The 24,816-nt window shown below is 37.7% G+C and overlaps 1 protein-coding gene across 6 annotated transcripts in view; it reads right to left on the bottom strand.

Annotated features, from left to right (window-relative positions):
* LOC110101389 (beta-galactosidase) overlaps positions 1-24,816 on the bottom strand; it is a 115,931-nt gene that overhangs the window by 40,640 nt on the left and 50,475 nt on the right. For 4 of the 6 annotated variants that reach the window (XM_028693346.1, XM_028693345.1, XM_028693347.1 and 1 more), the window contains 5 exons: positions 7,283-7,528; positions 5,714-5,920; positions 5,310-5,613; positions 5,067-5,226; positions 4,838-4,946 (listed from right to left, as the gene is read on the bottom strand). In XM_028693346.1, the coding sequence (XP_028549179.1) occupies positions 4,838-4,946; positions 5,067-5,226; positions 5,310-5,613; positions 5,714-5,920; positions 7,283-7,528 (1,026 nt within the window). The remainder of the gene's footprint in view (positions 1-4,837; positions 4,947-5,066; positions 5,227-5,309; positions 5,614-5,713; positions 5,921-7,282; positions 7,529-24,816) is intronic. The other 2 variants (XM_028693348.1, XM_028693349.1) reach the window with 2 other exon arrangements.

The following is a 24,816-nucleotide window of genomic DNA, read 5'->3' as shown; positions in this document are numbered from 1 at the left end:
CTGCCTTCCAAAATTTACCCCGGAACTTATTCCGTTAAAACTCCTTCGCCGAAATAAAAAGAGAAAAGCGAGCGGAGGCCGGGGCCGAATTTTCGGAGCCCACATCTGCCTAATCCTTGCAAGAAGAAGTAACAACCCTTGCAACCAGTGATAATAGACGTGTTACAAAAGAAGCGGAATGTCTACGAATATAGATATACTCACAACAGGTTATCCACAAGTAGATGTATAAGCTCGTTATAGGCAAAGGAAGTCGATATACGAAGAACAAAAAAATATACTAGCAACAACTGGAGAATTGCTTCATATACAATGGTATATCTACTAGTGGCAGCCAGTGGTAGATAATGAATGTAAGAAAACTCCCATGGCCTACGAGTGCTAATAAGCAATAGGTAGAGGATGTTATGGTCCTCTTTACAGTTAAGAAGAATGCAAAGGAGAGCAAATATACCGGTCATCTGCAAGCAAGAATAGATGATATGCAACGAATCCAAATACCTACGAACCGTCGTAGGAAGCCTCTCATGTATGCAAAGTGCCGTATACAAGCATATACATAAGGCCTTCGGCAAAAACAAGATCTACAAGTAAAAAAAAATATGAGATTCATTAGTGCACTACAATCTACCTGCAGAAAGTAATAAATAGTGCACGACAGTCTACCTGTATAAAACAATGAAAAACTCTATTCAGAAGCTGCTACGTCACGCCATCGGATCCGCAACGTCTATGCAATGAGACAAAAGACGTCTATAAATAATCGAAGAGTACCCTCGTACATGCACCGTAGTTTGTATACACATAGATACACAAGGGGTAAATGCAATCACAAAATCCACATGGGCCCCGACGAGCGTGTTATAAGTTTACACGTGACGTCTAGGGATGCTGTGCAGGTCAATAAATTTAAACTATATCCTCCTAAGCAGGTAAATATGAGTCGACAATTTTCAATAAATAATTACAAAAAAACTCCAAACACCCGCATGGGCCCCGACGAGCGTGTTATGGATACATATGACGTCTAGGGATGCTACGTGGGTTAACAAGTGAATTGAAGTTCGAACATAATCCTTCTATACGGATAAATAGGAGTCAAAAGGGTTCGAACCATCAAACAAATATACAGTTAAGGGGACCAGTATATTTGTTTTAATACATTCATATTAGACCTTTAAGGCCTATAATAATATGAATTCACTAATAAAGGCACAAAGCCTATAAAACCAATCCCCTATCGACAAGTTGATAGGGTTGACAAGGTTTGTTCAATGAAAATGACCCCAAAACACCCAGACAATGACCGTGTTGAATGCAAATCTCAGCCGGATGGGTTAATTTTAAATAATTCAAAATGCCCTCAAATTTTCATAAACATCAAACATTTTCAAGTGACCTCAAAGTCACCCCGATGATGGTCGTGTTGAATGCTTATCTCAACCGAAGGGGTAATTTCAAATATCTCCAAAACACAACTCAAATACCCATGAAAATCCAAAACTCCACAAAGTCCAAAATCCAAAAAGCCAAAAAATATTTAAAATTGAAATAAATATGTCAACACTTAAAGCAAAATCCATCTACCTTCCACAACAGTTTGCCGGGTGGACAAATTAAAATTTACTTCAGCTCACATATAGCTAATGCCTAGTCGAAAATATCACTAGGGTTCATTCTCAAATAATCTCCTGCCAATAAGAATGTGGTATGTGTCCTTTAACCGACAGTTTTGCCGCTAAATGGCATCGCAGGATAAACGGTTATGACTCGGGGCCCTCTGAACCGAGTGGTTTTGCTGTCAATAGTATCACAAAGTATCGATTATGGCCAGAACTAATACGCTCCTTAATTACATCAAATCCTTGAGATATGAATCAATAAGATATGATTGATAGGGCACAAAGCTCTCTGTTAACTAAGTTGGATTCAAATTTATCCCCTTAGGCAAATACCCACCCAGGTTTATAAGGTACCCTTGGACAAAGCAACCCATGGCTGCCGACAAGGATCATTCTGTCAGGTTGGGTCGACTACCTCCTCTGACTAAGTAGACCAGGGACTATGATGGCCCGAGACGACCGAACCATGGGGTCTTTATCGGGCCCATCATCCGTTCCCCCACCATCCGCTTTAAGTGCAAGATGATGAAATTTATAATTTTAAATATCAAATCTTTCAACCTTCTAATTTCCAAATTCCAAATGCCCATGCTGCTACTATATGCTTGATACTATGTATCTACGGATATGATGCATCTAATTAATGACTACCCTTAATCGAATGTTCTCTCTCGTGAGTGGGAGGGGAAATTAACGATAGGGGCTTGTGCCTATAGGAAACCATAACTCAGATCATAAAGTCCTCACAAAATGATGGCGAAATCTCTGGGTAGTGACTTATCTACAAACTCATCTACCTTCCAAAATTTACCCCGGAACTTATCCCGTTAAAACTCCTCCCCGAGAAAAAAAGCAACAGTCAGGCGGAGGCCAGAGCCGGATTTTTGGAGCTCACAAAGATAATAACTTTTAATGAGCTATGACTCAATGAAATACACAAGCAATGTATAAGAAATAATAATAACATTATTAACAATTAATTTAGAACATATTAAAATTTTATATTAATCGTAAGAAATACATAACATTACTTTTTGTTTAAGACCTTTATACAAGTCATATGATAGATATAGGCTTTGCATCCTTCCAGCTTTTCAATCCAAGGTTAGGTCTGAATTCCCAACTCATAGGATTGAAGCTACTCTCTTATTCAAGGTTTGATCTGAATTCACAACTTTTATAATTTCGAGAGTGTAGGCTTACCTCATTAGGTCTTTCGACTTTACTTGTGCGAGTCTATCCCCCATATATGACTTATTTCACTCTTCTACTCTCTTTCATTTTCATGTACATTTTCATAATCATACAGTACTAATGTAATTACTACTACTTAGTGATTCAACAATTCACATATATGAATAAAGTGGAATAAATTGAAATAATGCTATCATAAACATAACATTTTCTATGCATCGTTTGGGTATCTCATCTTGCTAGGAATTGATTCTCCTAGAATATCCCAATTCCTTTTTCTTTTGTATACAACCTATAGCATAAATTTCTTCATTTCTATATATGCATTCAAATACAAATAAAATAGGTAATATAACATCTTACAATTTTAGCTCAATCAAGTTCCTTATTCAACCCAAATTCTTTTTCTCTCCCAAATTTCCTCTCAACTTTCTTTACTTCCTTTTTGTTTCTTTTTTTATTTACTTACTGTTATTTTAACTCTATCAACACCAATTGATTTCAACCACCTAAATTCAGCAACATTCAAAAAATTCAGCATAGCAACTTCTCCCTAAGTTTTCCTCTTTTCTTACCCTACTAATTTTATATGTTGTTTTCAGGAAACAACAGCATTTCAGCTGTTCTGGTCAGCAAACAACGACATAGCAGCTGTTGTTTTTAGCAAACAACAGCATAAATCAGTATAAACCCTTCCCTTTCCCTTAACTGAAATTATTTTCATACATGTTTTAAGCAACCAGCCGCACAGCTTGCTCAATGCCTACCCCCTCCTTCGCAGAATGTTTCAGCCTCCAGAAAATAATTGATGGAAGGATGGAATGGGCTAAAGTTAACTAAGGCATTTCCCTTCCCACTAAATGGAATTTAATATACTTTAATTCCACTAAGTCTTTCCCCCCAATACCAGCCACACGATTGCTGTCGTATTTAATCCGTCCCTTGCACGTATAGCTAAGTGGAATTGCTACAGTGAACATTAAATAATTTATGGTTAATTGGGTTGAATGCTACAGTAAGATAATCAAATATTTTGTATATATACCAAAATGCTTGAAATAAAAACTAGGATTTAATGAAACTAACTTTGACATTTTTCATATATGGAAGAAAATAGCGAATGATTTTATTAAGAAATATTTATGCTTACGGTTGACAAAACTTTAGGTATTATAATACCGGTGTCATAGATTTAATTTAGCCAAAATATATTTTATGACCCATAAATTTTTCATATTTGTCGTAAGAGTTTCTACATCTCATATTAGATTTGCAATAAAAATCCTAAACTGTAAGACATCAAAAAAACCTATAACAAACCATCTGAGATGCTCTATCCCCATACTTCATTATTATTGCTTTTCAAATAAAAAAATAAACAAAGCCAAATTGAAATCAACATGATAATGTTATGGCAGCTTAATTTTCAATAGAAAAATAAAGCAATCCTTATTTGAAGTTATTCTACTTAAAATGCAGTCGCAAGTCTTTCTTCTTACCCTCTCATGGCGTTGATTTGAAAATATTGAAAATAATAGTCAAGTTGGGTTATAAGCCTCAAGGTCTCGCAAAAAAGAGATCCTTCACCATTAGATTTGGCTATTAGAAATGATCATAGCAGGATATTTACTACACAAACAGTGCATAAAGCAGCAGGAGAAATCCCTACTATCCATCTCACAATAATATAATTTTTTTAGGGGTTTATGCTTGGAATGTCACTGTTTTACCATGAGAAGCTTGGTTAATTATGAGAGGAATCCATTCTCTTCCTTTGCACACAAATGCCTCCGCATAACTTTCTTTTCAAAAAGCAGAAATGGACATAATAACTGGCCTTATGGAAGTAACAGACTAATAGGAATGGGTTCATATGAGACAACAAGTCTAATACTTCTTTAAGATGTGCAATCTTAATGGGTTCATATGATACAATAAGTCTATTACTTCTATAAGATGTGCAATAATTACATTAGACTTAGATTAAAATGAGTCCTATATAAATTTTGATAGATACTTACCTGATCAACCCACTCCCAAATGAAACCCCCTTGAAGTCCAAAAGTATTATCTATAGCTTTCCAATACTCATGGATGTTTCCATTACTGTTTCCCATTGCATGGGAATACCTAGATTTTTTTTTAAAAAAAGAGCTATTAATTGGAGGCCAAAGCTAACACCCTAATTAACAATAGCTAGGAAAATAAAGAATATAAATTGAACAAATAAGGATATCCAAATCAACTTACTCGCAGAGAATCAAAGGTCTACTTTCATATGGATCTGCAGCAATTTTCACCATATCCCATACACGCATATACATGGGGCATACAATATCCGTTGATGAGGTTCTAGAACCACCACCTTCATAATGTAGAAACCTTGAGGGATCCTTTTCTCTAACCCAACCTAAGTGAGTTGCCAGATATTAGACACCTTGTCAAAGAATGAATCTAAGAAAAGAAAAAGGGGAAGAGAAGGAAGCACACTACCAGCAAGAGCACCATGATTAGGCCCATAAGAAGATTCATTTCCTAGAGACCATGCAATTATGCATGCATGGTTCTTATCTCTCTCCACCATTCCCACAACTCGATCCAACATACAGCTAGCCCAAGCTGCTTCTAAGGTAGGATGCTTGAAATTACTGGAATCATTAAATCCATGTGTTTCTATATTTGCCTCATCTATCATGTAGATACCAAAGAGATCACATAGCTCATACCATCTTGGATGTTGAGGATAGTGACTGTTTCTCACAGCATTAATATTGCATTGCTTCATTAGAACCAAATCCTATAAAAATAGAAACAAGAGACAGCATCAAATGATATATCTTCAGTTGGCTTTGAGTGATATGCTAGATGGATACAATTAACAAAAGAAATGATACAACCTTAATCATGCAAGCTTCCAGATTTGTCTTCCCAGTACGAGGGTGGTGTTCATGTCTATTAACACCTCTTATTACAACAGGAACCCCATTAACAAGCAGTTGCTTTGGAGCTCGTGATATTTGGCGTATGCCAACTTGGCATGATTCACAGTCCAATAGCTCACCAGATGGATCTTTCAGAATTATTACAAGCGTATACAAGTTTGGCTGCATGAGCAATAATAAATAAATATAAAAAAATTTGGTAATCAATTTTGTTCTCAGTCAAGCAGACTCTACTAATTGTATTGAAGAAATAATAACCTTTGTCCATTAAGAACATTACTCTATCAAAAAAAATGTAACACTTGACCGCATATATGTCCAGCTGCTATTTGTAAACAGAGAAAGATACGGCAAAACAACAAAAATAATCCATTTGTAAAATTCATTAATACAGCCAATTTAAAATCCTATGCTACATATAAGATTGTTAAAATAGTAATATGACACAAACATATCTATGATTGATTCAATAATGAGTCTACTTGCACAGAAAAGCATAAATCACAACAAAATAAGAAAAGTTTCTGAAGAAAATGTAATTTTTTCGATTTTTAAAGAAACTTAAAATTATACTCAAACAAGCATGCTACCTTGCTTCAAGTTACATTGCATTTGACACCAGCTACATAATATATAACAAAGTGAGATATATGAATTCCAAGAATGTACACACAAACATACAAGCTACCTTGCAGGAAGTGTTGCTACTGTATTTAGCGTTTTCTGAGCTGATGCATGTTTTAACAAAATCAAATATGTAACTTAGCATACTTTCTCTGACAAGTAAATTTCCAAATATAACCTTCAACCATATGAAAAATACTGCTCATAATCTCTAAAAATTAAAAAAAAAATATTGGCATGCATTATTTTATGCATTTGAATAATTGTGTCCTCATCCATGATGTATAAAAATCTCAATGAATAACTTATGAAAAAGTGACTAGGAATTTAATAGATTGAATTTTATGATTCTCATAAGCTAGGATCGTGCAAATAGCTAGGAAATTAATAGATGAAATTTCTTTCTATTAATTAGCATATCAAATGATGCTGATAAACAAAATCCATGAAATAATTGGATTTTCTAAGTGGATTTCCATATATTATCTCATCATCCTCATTTCTTTACATAGTTGATGACTGATTAAATTTGTGAAAATCAATCCATTCATATTTTTTATTTGTAGATGAATATGAGTCCATAAATTTTATGTTTAAAGATCCTAGAATGTGGTAGACATAAATACAAACTTTGGAGGCAGCATTCAAGAAAGAATCTAAACAAAAGTTCTTTCTTATCTTAACAAAATAATTCATTCAGAATAAATTTTCATGTGAGCTGCGAGCTGCCCTAGTGGGCCAAACTTAAATCTTTAATGATTTGATCTTTTAAATCAAGCAAAATTAAGGAGATACTTCAGAATAGTTCTTGTACTTAAAAACATACATTAACTAAGGAAATTCAACATGTATTATACCGACTATATGATTATCTAGAAAACACAATTCAATGTTACTCACATGTTCGCTGGACCAAAGTTTTGGCTCATTGAATTTCCCAGCAAGTAAATATCCATGAAAACCATGAATATCAACAGCCGGTGATTTAACCACCATATGAACCACCTTATAAGGATTTAGATCAAAGACACCATTAACATCCCCATAACTATATCCAGTGTTATCATACAATGATGCCTCTATGGTAAAATTGGCAAGATTAGTCTCCTCCAGATATTTTGACAAACCATCAAGTTTGACCTCAACCTGAGACAAGATTTTAGCAGTAATCAATAGCAATCCGATTCATTTAACCAAATTTAGGAGAAAGTAACTGAAATTTATTTTTTTTCATAGACACATATAATCAACAACAAAGGAGATAATCATCAACATCAGCATTAGCCATAGCCCAAATATTTTGGGTTGGCTTTCAATACTAATGAAACTACATATGCTAAATTATAATGAAAAAGATAATTAAATTAAGATAGATGGTCAGTTCAAATTAAAAAATAGAGCCTCTTAATAATTTGGTCAAGGTAGACATGTTGAACAAAGAGACCATGATACCCAAACCTTAAAGCTGACTAGACAACCCTGACAACGGTTTTCTCCATATGATGTTGAATTGCCTATTGCTTTCTTAGAGTAGATATTGTAATGATCCTAAAATCATATGTTAATTAATGACTAATTAATCGTTTAGAAAAATTTTAGTTAGCATTATTGTCAATTTGATCGAAATAAATTTTTTTATGATAACTAATAGAATCTTAGATGCAATTGAGATGTGTCGTGATATATTATTCATATAATAAGTATTTCTTTAACACTGACCTATTATACAAACTATAATACTTAAAATAAATTATATAATTGATAAGGACATCGCTCAGAGATTCCGACACGTGTACCGGCGAAGAGATCGTAGATCGACGGCCACGATTCAGTCTTTACTTTTGATACGTTTTATTTTATTATTTTCAGTTTTTCCAAGTTTACCCCTGTGGGGAGTGTTTTCTTATTGTAGCCTTAAGGGCATTTGTGTACTTTCATTTTATTTATGTTGGAGGTCTATAAATAGTGGCCTTATTCTTTGTAAAAGGATGATGAATTATTGAATGAAAATTTTATGTTCTTCGTTTTAATCTCTAAGTGAGTTCATGAGAGGAGAAGCCCGAGGAGGGTGATTTGCAATACCCGACAACCGCCGATGGATTCTGAGCTCTCAGTTAGTCTTTTGAGTTATTCATTTTTACTACGCCTCTTTCTCCTCACTACCGCCAATATTACCCTTAATTTCCCCATACAAGATCAACTCCCAAAGCCCATCCCGCCGACCCCCAGGGCCTCCCTATCCGCCGACCTCCTTTCCCGACCGGCGGCCACCACCCATTCCGCCGCCCCTTTTCCCCAAGCTCCAAACCCGCTGGCCCCCTTTGGCTCTATTTTGAAATTCAAATTCAAAAAGGGGCATTACTACCTTCCTAAAATGACTCAAGACATTTAAGAAAGTTTCCAATTTGGATTTCAATCAAATTTTGAAATTCAAATACTTTCCAAAGGCTTGGACTTAATTTAGGAAACTTGCCTATTGAATAAAATCTAAAAATATTTCAGATTAGACCTAAATCCACTAATTAATCCTTGGGGCCCACATCATTAAAACAAAATCCCTCTCCCATCTCTACATGGTCGGCCCCCTTCCCCTTACTTCTCTCTCCAATTGTCATTAATTGCCCTCAATCAAGGCACTCGAATTACCTCCCATAATTCCTCACCTCCCATTAATCCTTTGATTTGAATTTGACTTCCCTCCAATTTCATTAAATCTAAGAATTAATTTCAGATTTTTGACTTTTCTCTCTCCCAAATTAATCCCAATTCCCCCACTAAATCAGCCCCAATCCCCTCCTCCCTTTCCGCCCCTAGTCTTTAATAGATTAATTTGAATTTCAAATTAATTTCTTCCAATTTCACTTAAACCTGAATTTAATTTCAGGTTTCTAAATATCCCCCAAGTGCTTCCCCACTCTAGCCGCTCCCCTCCCATTCCTCAAGTCGGCCCCACACCCTCCCCTCCAACCGCCATCTCCTCTCCCTCTTCTCTCCATTAGTGCTCCTTCATCTCCCGGCAAGAATGCATGGCGGATCTGGAAGTTGATCACGGCTTTGCTTACAAAGCCCGAGGAGAGATGGACATTCTCCTCTCTCCTTTCTACGAACTCGATTGGGAATACGACGAATCGGTGGAAAGATACGTCAATCGCATCCTCTACTGTCTAGCCGGAACGATTGACCTTCAAAAATCCAAGACGCCTTAGCTCATCATCGGTCACCCGCTGCCTCCTCCACCGCCGGCTACTTCTCCATCAACGAAGGTCTTCGGCGCCATCTTCCTAGTGGCAATATCCTTCCTCATAGGGTTCGTCTTCTCCGCTAAAGCCTAAGAGTGGAAGAGTGAGAAGGTGCTCAAGGTGAACTTCTCATTATTAAGTGTTGGGTTTTGTTATGAGCATGTAACATTGACTAGTGTTTTGGATTTTTTTATTAAATTGTTTGGCTAATCTCAATAGCACTTCTTGGCCTAAGCAAGTTAAAAATTTTGAATTCTGAAATCTATCTTTATTGCAAGCAATAATTCTATATTGGCACGTTTTGGTCAATTAATCATAATAATTTCTCAAGTAACTCCTACATGTTTCACATCATATTTGGTATCAGAGTATGATAAGCATGTCTTGCATGTTTGCATGCATACCATTGCCTAGTTACTTTAGTTCTCTGTTTTTCTTTGTTGTCCAGTAAATTTCTGCATCGTTTTCATCACTTTAAGCAAGTTTACTTCATTGTCTAAGGGTTGTCCTTGTCACAACAACATCCCCAATTGCTTAGTTTGCTTAGACAAACATTGTAGCTTTCTGTCCAAGTTTTTTCCTACACCAATTAGTGGCATTTAGGTGAGTATAGGCTTGTGTTTAAGTGCTGTCCACGCACTAGGACCCTCCCAAAACACTTAGACAACTTGGACCCTTGTTGTACCTTGCTGTCCTAATCATTCCTGCACACATCTAGTGAACTGTAGGCTAGTTTCTTAAGTGTTTAGGTGCTGTCCTCAGCATAACAACCTTCCTATGCCTAAGTTACTAAACCCACTAGTGTAGCTTGCTGTCCAAACAATTTTTGCACCCTTTAGTGAGTTTAAGTGAGCCTAACTTAGTGTCTCAATGACGTCCCTTACACCCAATCATCTTTGAGTGTCACTTGACACTTTCCAATGGACCCGATAGGACTTCAAAAGAAGTTAGATGACCTGGTTAGTCTGGTAGGCTCTCTAATTAAAACCACGAAGGAGGAACATGTTGACTCTCTTCACTCTAGGTATGTGCCACATTCGATCAATCATGATAGTCAAAAGATGCCCAACACTATTTATCAACCTAGACTTGAGCCTAAGCCACAACAACATCACTTCGAATCACATTACCGTCTACCCACCTTTGATGTTTCTTCAGACCCTTACTACTTTAGGGAATGGGATAGACAACTAGAGGACTATTTTGAATCACACCATATCCCTGAGTCTCATCAGGTTAGCATCATTAAATCTCACCTAAAAGGTAGGGCTCTTCAATTTTGGATGAGATTGGAAGATCATAAAGAGTCTCGCGGTGAGTACTCTATTTCTAATTGGAAAGATAAGAAGCGAGAACTTAATTTAAAATACCGACCCTCTACCAGTGACCAACCAACTGGTTTTAAGCTTAGGTCATCCCCTGTTCATCAAACCTTTGGGTGTTACACCTTCAAGACCCCTACTCCTAGTGACCGTCATCTAGAGCACCATCCTATCTCTTTGTTGGAACAAACCGTGGACATTACTGTGGTCGAGACCACCCATCCTTTAGTAACATCAGGGTTGCTGCCCCACCCTGTAGGCTTTCTTCTAGCCTCGATGGCTGACCCATTATTGGGTCTTTTGTTGGATCGGTCCCATATGACTCCCCACTTGGGCCGACTCCTAGCCATCCCAGTCAACCTTTAGCCTCCCTAGCCCTTGACCCTGCAAGTGTAATTATAATAAAGAAATGCATTAAAAAGAAAAGGTCCCCTGAACTTGAGACTGAGTGCATCCATTTCGTGGATGCTAATGATATCACTTATAACGAAGAATTCTTTGAGGATGAGACTGAAGTGATTGAATCAGACTCCCGGCATGACTTAAACCCTGAGCTACGAAAGCTAGAACATTTAAATGTCGACACCTTATCCCACCCTGATCCTAGTCTCCTCGAGGATATCTCGTTGGATAATGTCTGCCTGGATGATGTTAACTTGATCTCGAAAGGATCTAATCTGACCGTGAACACAATGAAATTAAATTCGAAAGTTTCTGATTTAATCGTATCTCCTACTAAGATGACTCTGAATAATTTTGATTCAATTTCGGATTTTGATAGCGACGTGGATAGTCTTAAGTTGGAATTGAGTCAATTAAATTTACTACCTGAGTTAAACCCCGATTTAATTGACCCCGAACCCATTGATCTTAGGGTTACCACCAAATCTGATTCTATTGAGGATAGTAATATGATTTTAGAAGACGGTATTTTGAATCTGAAAATTTCTGAGCCTAATTTGAATGATGAGCCTCCTCTTGTTTTATTGGAATCTATTTTAGGAGTTGCTCCTCTAAATTTACGCTTGAACGAGTGTGTCTTTCTTTATTGGCCTTACCTCTCCATTCTTCACATCGACATTAATGCTAGAGAGAGTCATAACATCTCTCTAACGGTTGTGCCCACCTCTGTTTTGGACACTCTACCCCTCCTTTTGAGTCCTATGCCTGATGGTGACTCGTTGGGCTATCCCATTATAGTTGTGAGTCAGGACCCATCGTCTTATCATATTCATTATTCCTCCATCATGGCCCCTATTGTCTTGTCCTCCCTTGTTAAGGACCATCACTCTCCTAGTTGGATAAATTTGCTAGATTACCCTGCTGCCCCTGGGAGACTACCTGCGTCCCTAACTGAGACCACCTATAGAAATGCCCTGGTCGCTAAGGATGTCTTTATTGCTCCCCCTACACCAGTTCCTTAGACCTGAACACTTTAGATCCCCTCATTTCGTGACTCTTCCACCTTTATTCCATCCATGTGTGCTTGTGAGTCTGTATGTTTGTATGTATATTTTCTGTCAAGATTATCTCTGTTTAGAGCTTTGGGGTAAGCCAACAATTCTTGTCATTCATCATCCACACCGGGTCTCTTGCATCTACATCAACATTTCATCTTCAGGAGTTAACATAAAGAAATTAAAAAAAAATTGAACAAAGAAACACCCATTATAAACTTATTGCTGATCAAAAAGAAGGTTGAAAGCATTCGAAGTTGGAGACTTTGTGATGGTGTGAATCCATCCGGAGTGTCTTCCTCCCGGATCTACAAAGAAGTTGCATGTAAGAAGCGCCGGACCTTTTAAGATAATTTCCAAGATAAACAGTAATGCTTATGTGCTAGACCTCCACAAAGGTTTTAACATTAATCATGCATTTAATATAGAAGATTTAGTAACCTTCGAGGGACCAGAGTTCAACCCCAATAATCCACTTACAAATGAACCTTGTGTGGCCCTACCTTGTGGGATCCCTAACCTACCCACACTCCCCAATTAGCCACATTTACCCCATGCGGAGAAGATAGAAACTATACTGGAGGATGAGATTATTTCCACGAAGGAAGGGGGACGTCGTAGATACATAGTTCACTGGAAAGGGGCCCCGGTAACAGAGGACACATGGATTGATCGAGATGAGCTGCAGAGGATAGGCACAGACCATCTAGAGTGGTACGAGAGTTCTAGAGATGCTTACTCGACAGGGTCGAGCTTCTTCCCACCTGGGGAGAATGATGAGGACATCGCTCATAGATTCCGACACGTGTACTGGCGAAGAGATCATTGATCGACGGCCACGATTCAGTCTTTACTTTTAATGCGTTTTATTTTATTTTATTTTATTATTTTCAGTTTTTCCAAGTTTACCCCTGTGGGGGGAGTGTTTTCATATTGTAGCCTTAAGGGCTTTTGTGTACTTTGATTTTATTTATGTTGGAGGCCTATATATAGTGGCCTTATTCTTTGTCAAAGGATGATGAATTATTGAATGAAAATTTTATGATCTTCATTTTGATCACTAAGTGAGTTCATGAGAGGAGAAGCCCGAGGAGGGTGATTTGCAATACCCGACAGCCGCTGGTGGATTCCGAGCTCTCGGTTAGTCTTTGAGTTATCCATTTTTCCTACGCCTCTTTCTCCTCACTACCGCCAATATTACCCTTAATTTTCCCAAACCATATCCACTCCCAAAGCCCATCCCGTCGACCCCCAGGGCCTCCCTAGCTGCCGGCCTCCTTTCCCAACCGGCGGCCACCACCCATCCCGTCGCCCCTTTTCCCCAAGCTGCAAACCCGCTGGCCCCCTTTGGCTCTATTTTGAAATTCAAATTCAAAAAGGGGAGTTACTAACTTCCTAAAATGAGCTCAAGACATTTAGGAAAGTTTCCAATTTGGATTTCAATCAAATTTTGAAATTCAAATACTTTCCAAATGCTTGGACTTAATTTAGGAAACTTGCCTATTGAATAAAATCTGAAAATATTTCAGATTTGATCTAAATCCACTAATTAATCCTTGGGGCCCACATCATTAAAACAAAATCCCTCTATCCCCTCTCTACATGGCCGGCCCCCTTCCTCTTGCTTCTCTCACTCCAATTGTCATTAATTTCCCTCAATCAAGACTCTCTAATTACCTCCCATTAATCCTTTGATTTCAATTTGAACTCAAATTCAAATCCTTCCCTCCAATTTCATTAAATCTAAGAATTATTTTCAGATTTTTGACTTTTCTCTCTCCCAATTTAATCCCAATTCCCCCACTAAATTAGCCCCAATCCCGTCCTCCCTTGCCGCCCCTAGTCTTTAATAGATTAATATGAATTTCAAATTAATTCCCTCCAATTTCACTTAAACCTGAATTTAATTTCAGGTTTCTAAATTTCCCCCAATCGCTTCCCCACTCTAGCCACTCCCCTCTCATTCCTCAAGCTTGCCCCACACCCTCCCCTCCAACCGCCACCTGCTCTCCCTCTTCTCTCCTTTGGCGCTCCATCTCCCAGCAAGAATGCATGGAGAATCTGGAAGTTGATCACGGCTTTGTTTACAAAGCCCGATGAGAGATTGACATTCTCCTCTCTCCTTTCTACGAACTCGATTGGGAATACGACGAATCGGGGGAAAGATAAGTCAATCGCATCCTCTACTGTCTAGCGGGGACGATTGACCTTCAAAAACCCAAGATGCCTTAGCTCATCATCGGTCACCTGCCGCCGCCTCCACCGCTAGCTACTTCTCCATCAACAAAGGTCTTCGGCGCCATCTTCCTAGTCGCAATCTCCTTATAGGGTTCGTCTTCTCCTCTAAAGCCTAAGAGTGGAAGAGTGAGAAGGTGCTCAAGGTGAACTTCTCGTTATTAAGTGTTGGGTTTTATTATGAGCATGTAACATTGACTAGTGTTTTGGATTTTTTTATTAAATTGTTTGGCTAATCTCAATAGCACTTCTTGGCCTAAGCAAGTTAAAAATTTTGAATTCTGAAATCTATCTTTATTGCAAGTAATAATTCTATATTGGCACGTTTTGGTCAATTAATCGTTATAACTTCTCAAATAACTCCTACATGTTTCACATCAATAATCCTAATGGTTCCACCAACATCCATTGTGTAAAACAACGTGCAAAGACTCATAAATAGTTATAACTGCCTACATATCACAACTATCAGGGATAAAATCAACTTGTACTCTCTCCAAATAGATTCCAAAATTTTATAAACATTGTATGATAACCAAATAATACACCATTTCACCAATCAAAATAAAGGCAACAGACAAAAATAACCCCATATTAGTTCAAAGGAAAAAAGCTACAGAAAATTTGATTCAAGAAGTCAAATTGTTACCAAAACCAAGTCCAATGAACTAGAAATTCAAGAAACAAAGGTTAAGGCCAATACACAGGAACCAACAACAACTGATGATAATTAGGACAAATAAAAGAGGAAAAAGTAATGTAAACTGACCATGACCAATGAACCAACATATTCAAGATAAAACCAGCGTCAAAAACTTGACAAATAGATAGCAATAGCAAGAAGCAACATAACTGAAACCCAAGGAAAAAGCAGTAAAGCTCACTAGAAAATTGATTAGAGCTTGCCAAATCAAGGATAATCTTCTAGGAAAAAGTATAAATAAATCATCAAACAAGTTGTTAGAGCACAACAACAATCTGCTAGTAAAAACCAACAAACACAAAAAAATTGTGCAACAATAATAAATAAAATAGGAGAATGAAAAAAACATTAAAAACATTTCAGGCAAGACAATGAGCATAAGGAGAGCCCAGAGCAGGTGAACCCAAAGCCAGTCTTTAAAAACCAAAGATAAAGAATATCACAACATCCAAGGAATTCACCACAATAAGCTAATTATTAAAATACCCAAATACTACTAAATTAATATGCCACAGGAAGCACCCAAAGTCATAAGCTTCCATTATCCATATGCCATCCAATTCAAAAATAAAAAGCACCCCAAGAAACAATCATAATAGAAAATAAATGTAGCAAAAAAGCTATTAAAAATATAAGATAACAAAGAATATGAATAGAAGCAAGTACCCACTAGATGGATAACATAAAAAAAAAAACATTTTTTGAAAGGTAAGGATGACGCAATTTATCCAAGCAAGTGTTGCGACTCGAGCTCACAAGTTGATGTTTTTTATGCTAAAAAACATTATGGCTCATATCTTTATGTCTCCTAATATTTTCATTATATACTTGCTTGTGTGTATACTAAAATTTCAATAACACCATGCACCATCCAACAAGGAATCAGAGCTCAAGATTGGGTATAGAATAAGGTTATGTTGTAAAGAGTCTGTAATATTAATTTATGTAATTTTGATTTCTTGAGTCAAGTCATGCAAAAGTATTTGCTAGCTCGATGTCCATGCACATACACATTCAGGGGAGTGAGATCTAGTCAAAACCATAAGTTCAAGTTTTGAACTAATCATACTGGATGATTTAGATCATTCAGGACGATCAGCTCATTGAACCAATCGTACTGGACAATTTCAATCGTCCAGGACGATCCTTTATGATCTTGCAAGATAGCCGCCAATGATAATTTAGGCAAGGATTTAAGAATCAAATGTTGTTCTAATCGTCCCGGATAATCTAGATCATCCTGGACAATCAATGACAATCATGCCTAAATTGATCATGTGATTAGGAAGTTAATTATGGTTAAATTGTTCAATCAGATCATCATGTACTATCTATATATCGTACTGGATGATGTTTGCCGACATATTTAATTTTCCTAAATCGTTCAAGATGAAATACCATAATTTTTCTTCTAATTGTCCAAGACGATCCACAATATTGTACTACACGTTCAGGACTATCCTAAGATCGTCCAGGACTATCGGGCCAAATTTTGCACATTGTTCTGGATGATCTTGCTATCGTACTGGTCGATCTTTAGCGCCAGAATTGAGTTTTTAGGATTTTCTGAAGCCCTATATTTAAGCACATCATTCTGGACAATCCTGCAATCGTCCTGGACTATCTTTGCCATCGGAATTGATTTTTAGGGTTTTTCAAAGCCCTCTATTTAAGCACTGTCAAGGCACTTGGTAAGTGTCTTTGACAGTCATTATGTCTTCGTTCTTCTGGAAAAAACTTGAAGAGAGAAATTGAAAGGGAGAGAGGAAAGGATGGAGTTTGAGAGGGATAAGATCCTTGGAGGGGGTTTCAAGGGAGTATGGAGGGAGTTTCACACGGTTGCTCCGGCAAGCTTGCACCTTAGTACAATCGGATTCAAGGTTCGTCTTGAGAAAAGTTTTGGAAAGAAGAAGATCTCTTTGGTGTCAAAGAACTCGGTTACTCCGCCGCACTGGGAAAGGTGGACGTGATTTTGTTAGGGCTTCTCCGCCTAGCTGTGGGGGCTAAAGGAGAGTCACTAAAGTTTTAGTGCAATACTCGAAGGGTGCCTCTGAGTGGACGTAAGTCAAGTTGGACTGAATCACTATAAATTTGGTGTGTTCTTTTTTTATTATTTTTCGCACTTTATTTTTACTATGATTAACTGTTTGAATGAAATCTCCTATTAATCTTTTTTTTACTTAATTCGTTTATGCTGCAAGATATAAAAAGATTTTTATTTTAGTTAAAGAAATCTTTAAATATCCAATTCACCTCTCTCTTGATTAGCTTCGAGACTAGTTCATAAGGGCTTAACAACCCTCATGAACTTTCCGCAAGTAGTACCCCTAAGTATCTCAAGGGATGGCTTACAATTGCACGATTTTGTAATTTGTAAGAATATCAAATTGGCAAGCATGTTTATTAGTAAACAGTTTTCTAATTTTGCTTATGATTTTGCACTTGATACTAGGATGTCCCATTTGCAACTAGCATTGCAACAAATGATATTAATAAATTTTGTGTCAACTTTAAAATAAAATGTTAGAGATACCAGTAATTTCGCAATATTCCATATTGATAACAAGATTCATCATTTCAGTCTTAATAGTTGCTGCAAGACCCAAATATTTATATAAATATGGCAATGCGCCCAGCATACCTAAGGATATCACCACAAGCCCTCTCACTAATTAAGCTTTTATCACAGCTATAGATTGAGTTTATAAAGACTTAAAAGGAGGCTTCATCCATCTCAGCACTTTATTAGAAATTTCACTGGAGTTAGTGCAGGGTTAATTATAATGGTTAGCAATTCTAAAAGCCCCCCATGAATTTGGCATAGAAAAAAAAAAGTTAACCACTTTCAACAATTCAATATTTTAGTAAACCCTTGCAACAGCACTAGTTATAGAATTAAAAGGAATTTTAATTTTTTTAATTAGTTCCAAATTAATTGATTAATTTAATTTTCAATTTAAATTAATCAATTAATTATGTTTTAATTTATGCTTGACATTCCAAGTAATTAGTTAATTTAATGAACCAATTAATTAACATTTAAATTTCAATTTTAATTAATTAAGTGCTCTCAAATTTCAATTAATCAATTGTTCAACCAATTGCTCTCAAATTTCAATCAATTAACTGATTTCAATTAATTAAATTAAGTAATCATTTCAAATAAATTAATCTCAATTAAATACTTAATTGAATTAATCAATTAATTGAAATTTAATTTCAAACTAACGATTTTTTTGAATTTCAATTAATTAATTAAATTAATCAAATTTAGGTTCAAAATTAATTGCTATCCAATCTTTAACAAAATTATTAGTCTGCTGGAGCGATTTCGATAGCCTCCCAACATCCCCTCATGCAAGGGAAGGTCAAAACGGCACTTGTCGTTGATTTCTTCCCGGCCAGATCTAAATTAACAGCGCAAGGTTTTCATTTTGAAATCATCCCCGCTAAATCTAAGATCAGTGACACGAGGTCTTTGTTTTGAAATCTTCCCGATTGGATCTAAGATAGACGACGCAAGGTCTTCTATTTGGATTTCTTCCTGGCCGGATATAAGATCAACAGCGCGAGGACTTCATCAAAAATCAGATATATTTTTAATCTTTTTTTTTACAAGCCTCCCACTTGCTAGTTATTTTCTATATTTACAATCAAACAATTAAGCACTAAGGCTTTCTATTTCGTTATTACATTTGCAGTTATAGAAGAAAATAGAAGTGGATGCATTGTAGTTGCTTGTGAATAAGCCAGCAACAGGCGTGTGGTTACTTATTTAATTGTTGGTTGTTAATTGAAGTAGGCGGGTGATGTGACAGAAATAGGAATTGCAAGGAATTAATAAAATTATTGTAAAGCTTATCACTTTAAGATTAATGAACCACAAGAATCCTCAATTGACGTTTAAGAATTCTCAATTGACGTTTTGTTTTGGCACGCAGCCACAATTTAGGAGGAAAAAAAAAAGACTAAACTAATATCCGAAAATACAGTAAAATTAAATATGTCGTAATAAGAATCCATGGGTTAATATTTAGAACTTTCACCTAGAGTTTTGATGTAGGAAAGGAATGGGTCAAAACAAGTTGAGTTGAAAATTTTTTAAGTTCTACTTGAATCAGCTCATTAATGAGCCTCTTTTTATGTTTCAAGCTCATAAATGCTTTTCTCTACTAGATATCAACTCATTAATGTCTAGTAGAGAGCCTTTTTAGCTCATAAATTAAGGTTCATTCCCCCCATTTGTTGTCCCTTTGGTTCCCGTGGATGGCTCCTTGGTTCCGGTGGATGGCACTTTATTTTTCGTGCCTTAGCTCCTTCGTTCCGTGCGGGCCTCCTGGGTTCTTACGGCTGCCTCTTCGGGTTCCGCCTGGGCTGTTTTCCTGTGACTTTTGGGGGCTTATCCGTGGCTTTGGTGCTTCGTTTCCTGGAGTTGACTGTTGGCTTTTCATTTCCCTCATTTATATTATGAATATGAAAAGTCATTGTAGCTATTTGTATTCCCCTCTCATGTCTATATATAGTAGATGTTTTGGGATGTTTAAGATATGTTATATGAATGATTTTTGAAAATGTAAACCTGCGGGTTTTGTTGGAAAAGCTTGCGAGCTTGTTTCATTCTCCTTTTCATCTCCTATAGGAATGACTTGCGAGTTCTTTCCACCCTTCGTCTTGGCTTCTAACCTCTTTCGTCTCTCCGCAAGTATCACCTCACATGTATCCTTCTTCTTTTGGAAAGCAAGTTTAGAGTGTCTTGTTTGAGTCAAATTTGTAAGAGTCCTTGTTTATAAGTCTTTTCATAATATTAAAGTTGTGTTTTGTTTTGTTAGTTATATTTTGTCAAGTTTTGAGTATTTTATGCCTTTCTATAATCCTAGAAAGAGTTGTTTTTGTGATAAAAAATCTGGGGCCCTCTCCCCAAATTTTCGATTGCATTAAGTTTCCTCTCTTTTACACTCTATGAAGGCTTTAGTAGAGAGAGACTTTCAGCAAACCAAACGACGCCACCAAGAGAGATAGGACGCCAACTGTCTTGATCCACGTGAACGTAGGCAGAGAAGGAGATGCAGGTGGATGTCCGATGAGTTGCCATTTTCTGGAGGGTCGTTGCTTGTCGATTATCTCGACTAAGTGGAATAGTATGCAGTCAACATAATCGTCGATGGAGTCTTCTAGCTCCCTATCGGGATTAAAGAACAGCGACTGAAGAATATTGATTCTCCCTTGAGAATCGTACGCGAACCCGTGGTCGACTTAAGGATCGACCATCCATGAATATGGGAGACTCTTCTCTTGAGATCCTTTGAGGACCGGCGGTTTGTGAAGGATTAAGGGAGGGAAGGGTAGGCGGGTGGAGGGGAATTGAGTAAGGGAGGGGGCGGCTATAGTTAGGGGAATTCTTGGACTTTGGGTTAAGGAGGTGGAAGGAAATAATTTAGAAAATCTGAATTTAATTTCAGATTTTCTAAAGGGAGGGAAGGGAATAATTTGAACTCAAAATTATCCCAAATAGGGTTATAGGGGGGTCGGCGACTTAGGAGGTAATTATATGGAGTTTTAGTTGGGATTAGAGATTAAATTGGAGAGAGAAAAGGAAAGGGGGGGGCAACCATATGAGGAGGGACAGAAGGTGTCTAGGTTCAATGTATGTGGGCCCTTCACTTTAATTAGTGATTGAAATCAAATCTCAAATTTAATTTCAGATTTGATTTAATTAAGGCGGTTTCTTAAATTAGATTTATCAATAAGAAAAGGGTTTTAAATTCAAATATTGATTTGAATTCAAATATGAAACTTTCATAATCAATAATAGGCTATTTTAGGAAGGTGATTAAGGGGAGAATTGAATTGGAAATCAAACTTGTGGGGACTAGTTGGCCGGCGGCTTGGAGGCCTTGAGATGCCGGCGGCTTGGGGGGTTGGGGCGGCGGCAAGGGGAAAGGCTCTTGGTTTGAGAGTGGGAATGTGGTGGACCTGTCGTGTGGGGAAGTTGGGGAGGGAGCTGGCGGGTGAAGGGAGGATGGGGGAGGTGGCCGAATGTAGGGGTGGAAGAAGTGATAAGCCACGAGTCTCGGACTTCCAAAAACTGACGGGTATTGCAATCACCCTCACCTAGGGTTCTCTTTCTTCTTTCAAGGCTCACAACATTGAAGAATACAACAACAACAACAACATCAATCCTTTGCCCCACTACGTGGGGTTGGCTACAGGAATCCTTTTTTGCCATTGTGTTCGGTTAAAAGTCAAAGTCTCATATAAATCTAATAAAGAAAGATCATTTCTAATATTTTCTAAGCAAGTCTTTTTAGGTCTACCTCTACCTTTCTTAACATAAGTCAAATCTAATACCTCAACTTTCCTAACCGGGTCATCGGAATGCCTCCGTTTAATGTGACCAAACCATCTAAGGAGATTCTCTCTAATCTCTTCTTCCACTGGAGCATCTCCAACCTTTTCACGTATAAGCTCATTTTGTATCCTATCTCTAAGGGTCAACCCACTCATCCACCTAAGCGTCCTCATCTCTGCAACACTTAACTTAGTATTATGCTTCTCTTTTAATGGCCAACATTGAAGAAGACAAAAACTAAAAAATTTTATTCATAAAATCATCCTCATAATATAATAGAGGTGCTCATATATATAGGCCTCAACATGGCAAAGAAAAAAGGACTAAAATGCCCTCAGGACTACAACAACAAACTAACTACCCATAGGGATAAAATAGAAAAAACAAAATATAAAAATAAACAATACATAAAATACATCGAAAATAAATGCTCCTGATCGTGGCAGTCGATCTCCAATGCCTCCTCTGATAAATGCGCCAAAATCTTCTGTTGATGTTTTCATCAGCAGGACAGACAAGTTTGAGAGGTCGGAGGCGGCTGTCACAGACAGTCATGAGGCACTCGCTTGAGTTGGACTGGCCGTTCGTGAGGGATGCGTAGGTTTCAGGTGGAGTCACATGATTCGTGCATATTGGGTCGGAGTGTCGGGGTCCAGTCAATGGATTTACGCAACTTGGTCAAGAGTCAGGCTACACGGATAATGGGCTTGGTGCCTAGAGCGGGTCGGACGTGTGGAAGGGTGCAGTCGGGTGTAGTTGATAGCAGCGTGCAGCTCATTAGAATAGGTGGAGTTCTGATTCGAAACGGGATGGGCAGGCGGTCGTTGGATCAATCGTATGGAGCCATGTTTGGAGCAAACAATAACAAGATGCACGAGTAGATCGAACTCGATCGCGAGCTGGAAGTAGAGGTTGTGTGGGATTGGAAGTGTGCACAAAGAACTGAAGAGTGTATGTCTCCTTTTTTTGTTTAGTTTTTGGTTTCTTTTATTGACTGAAAAGGATGGGCTGCAAGAAAGTTAGCTATGACAAATCCTTTTACCACTTTTTGTCGCATATATGTTATATCAAATTGCATTAGAAAAAATGCTCCAAGTGATTCTTTGAGAGCTGTTGTATATAGAATTAGAGATTTACCTGGGATAGGGGCAGCAAAGATTGGAGGATGTAGAAAATATTGTTTTATGCTATCAAATGCCTCCTGACAAGATCATCCCATATAAAAAGTGTATTTTTCTTCATTAGTCATGTGAATTGCTAACATCTACCTGAAAAATTATATATAAACTTTCAAATAAACGTCAATCTTCATTGGATTGAGCGAAGTTGTTTTATAGTTTTTGGAGATGACATTTTCACAATTGCTTTAATTTTAGTATGATCAATTTTGATTCTCCTATGGCGTATAATAAATCCCAAAAAAATTTCTGTATAAAACACCAAAAGCACATTTTAGTGGATTCATTTTAAAATTTACATGTTCATGTTGAAGTTTAATTTTTACAACCAAATCATCAACATAACATTCAACATGTTTGTGAATTTAGTCATCGAAGATTCGAGTCATCGCTCTCTGATAGGTGGCCCCAACATTTATCAAGTCAAATGACATCACCTTGTAGCAGTATATGCTTATGGGAGTTTGGAATGAGGTGTGTTGTTGACCTGCTGTATAAAACAAAAGAGAAAACAAAAAAAAAATTAAAATCCACGTACCTGTCCGGCGCCGAATTCAGCACGTCGCCGACATGTCCGCGTCATTTCATATAAAATCCTACCTACCCGTCCGGCCACGAACCCGTCGTATTGACGACGTGCTCCGCACAGTCTACGCACGACTCGATGTCACCTCACACACGATCCCTCTCGACGTTAAAGAAGAGACCAAAGCTGCTTCTTCGGCTTCTTCACTATTGTTCGACTTCGCCCCTCCAGCGACTTTCCCTTCCTGCAGATTGGAAGTGACGGCGTTTTGATCGGAGGCGACAACAGGAGCTCCGTTGGCTGTGATCGTAACTTTCTCCCTTTGCTTCTTCGGATCCTTCCTGGTTGTCCGACTCCGCTCCTTTGGCGACATTCCTGTCGGAATCAGAAGTTACGACATTCTGATCGGGTGCAAGAACAGAGCTCGCCGGCTGCAGAGATAACCTTCTCCCTTTCGAGCGGCTCCTCCAATTCCTCCAGGGCTGATCGACTTCGCTCCTTCTCCGACTTTCCCTACCTGTTTGATCGGAAGCAACAGGAGGAGCTCGCTGCTGTGTAGTCGGATCGGAAGATACGACATTTTGACGGACGCAAGCACAGGAGCTCACGGGCAGTGAAGGTAACTTTCTCCCTTTTGTGTGCTTCATTCGGCCAGATCCCGTAAATCTCCTAGACAAAAAAGATGAGAGGGGGAGGGGAAAATCTTATTTTATTTATAATAATTATTAATTATATTTAATAATTATTTAGTTATAATTATGATTAATTAGTTAATAATTAGTAATTAGTTATTAATTATAATTAATTCTGGTTAATTATAATTAGTTATTAATTAATTATAATTATAATTAATTTTCTAATTATAATTAGTTAATAATTAATAATTAATTATAAATTATAATTGTTTAATTATTATTATAATTAATAATAAAAAAAGAGAAGAAATCCCGTTCCCACCCTTGCCTCGTTCCACGAGTCGATCGTGCCTTCTCCTACCTCGGTCCACGATCATCCACCGCCGGTCCTGAAGGTATAAATCTCTAAACTCAGATTTTCGTTCTCGACGTTCGTGACAAATAGGAAACCCCCTACGCGCTCACGTAGCGTTGTAGGGCAGGAAACTGGTGCGATGCTTGCGACGATTTAAGGATCCCTCTTCAATGCTTGCAACGAGCCGACAAACCTCCGAGACGCTCAAGTAGCGTTGTAGGGCGGGAAATCGGTGCGACGCTTGCGGCGAGGAGGATAAAAATATATTTTTGTATATATAAGTACCCCCGAACGCTCACGTAGTGCAGATGGGGGAAATCTGTGTTTTTTTGACTCGTGCTCCACACCCTTAAACGCTCACGTAGCGGGCGGGGATTTTAAATAAAACATGCGACCGCGGTGTCACTTTTGAAACCTACCTGAAGCGCTCACATA

Source organism: Dendrobium catenatum, unplaced genomic scaffold (assembly GCF_001605985.2).
Source record: "Dendrobium catenatum unplaced genomic scaffold, ASM160598v2 fragScaff_scaffold_264, whole genome shotgun sequence".
Taxonomy (NCBI): Eukaryota; Viridiplantae; Streptophyta; class Magnoliopsida; order Asparagales; family Orchidaceae; genus Dendrobium; species Dendrobium catenatum.
This window is presented reverse-complemented; position numbering and strand designations above follow the sequence as displayed.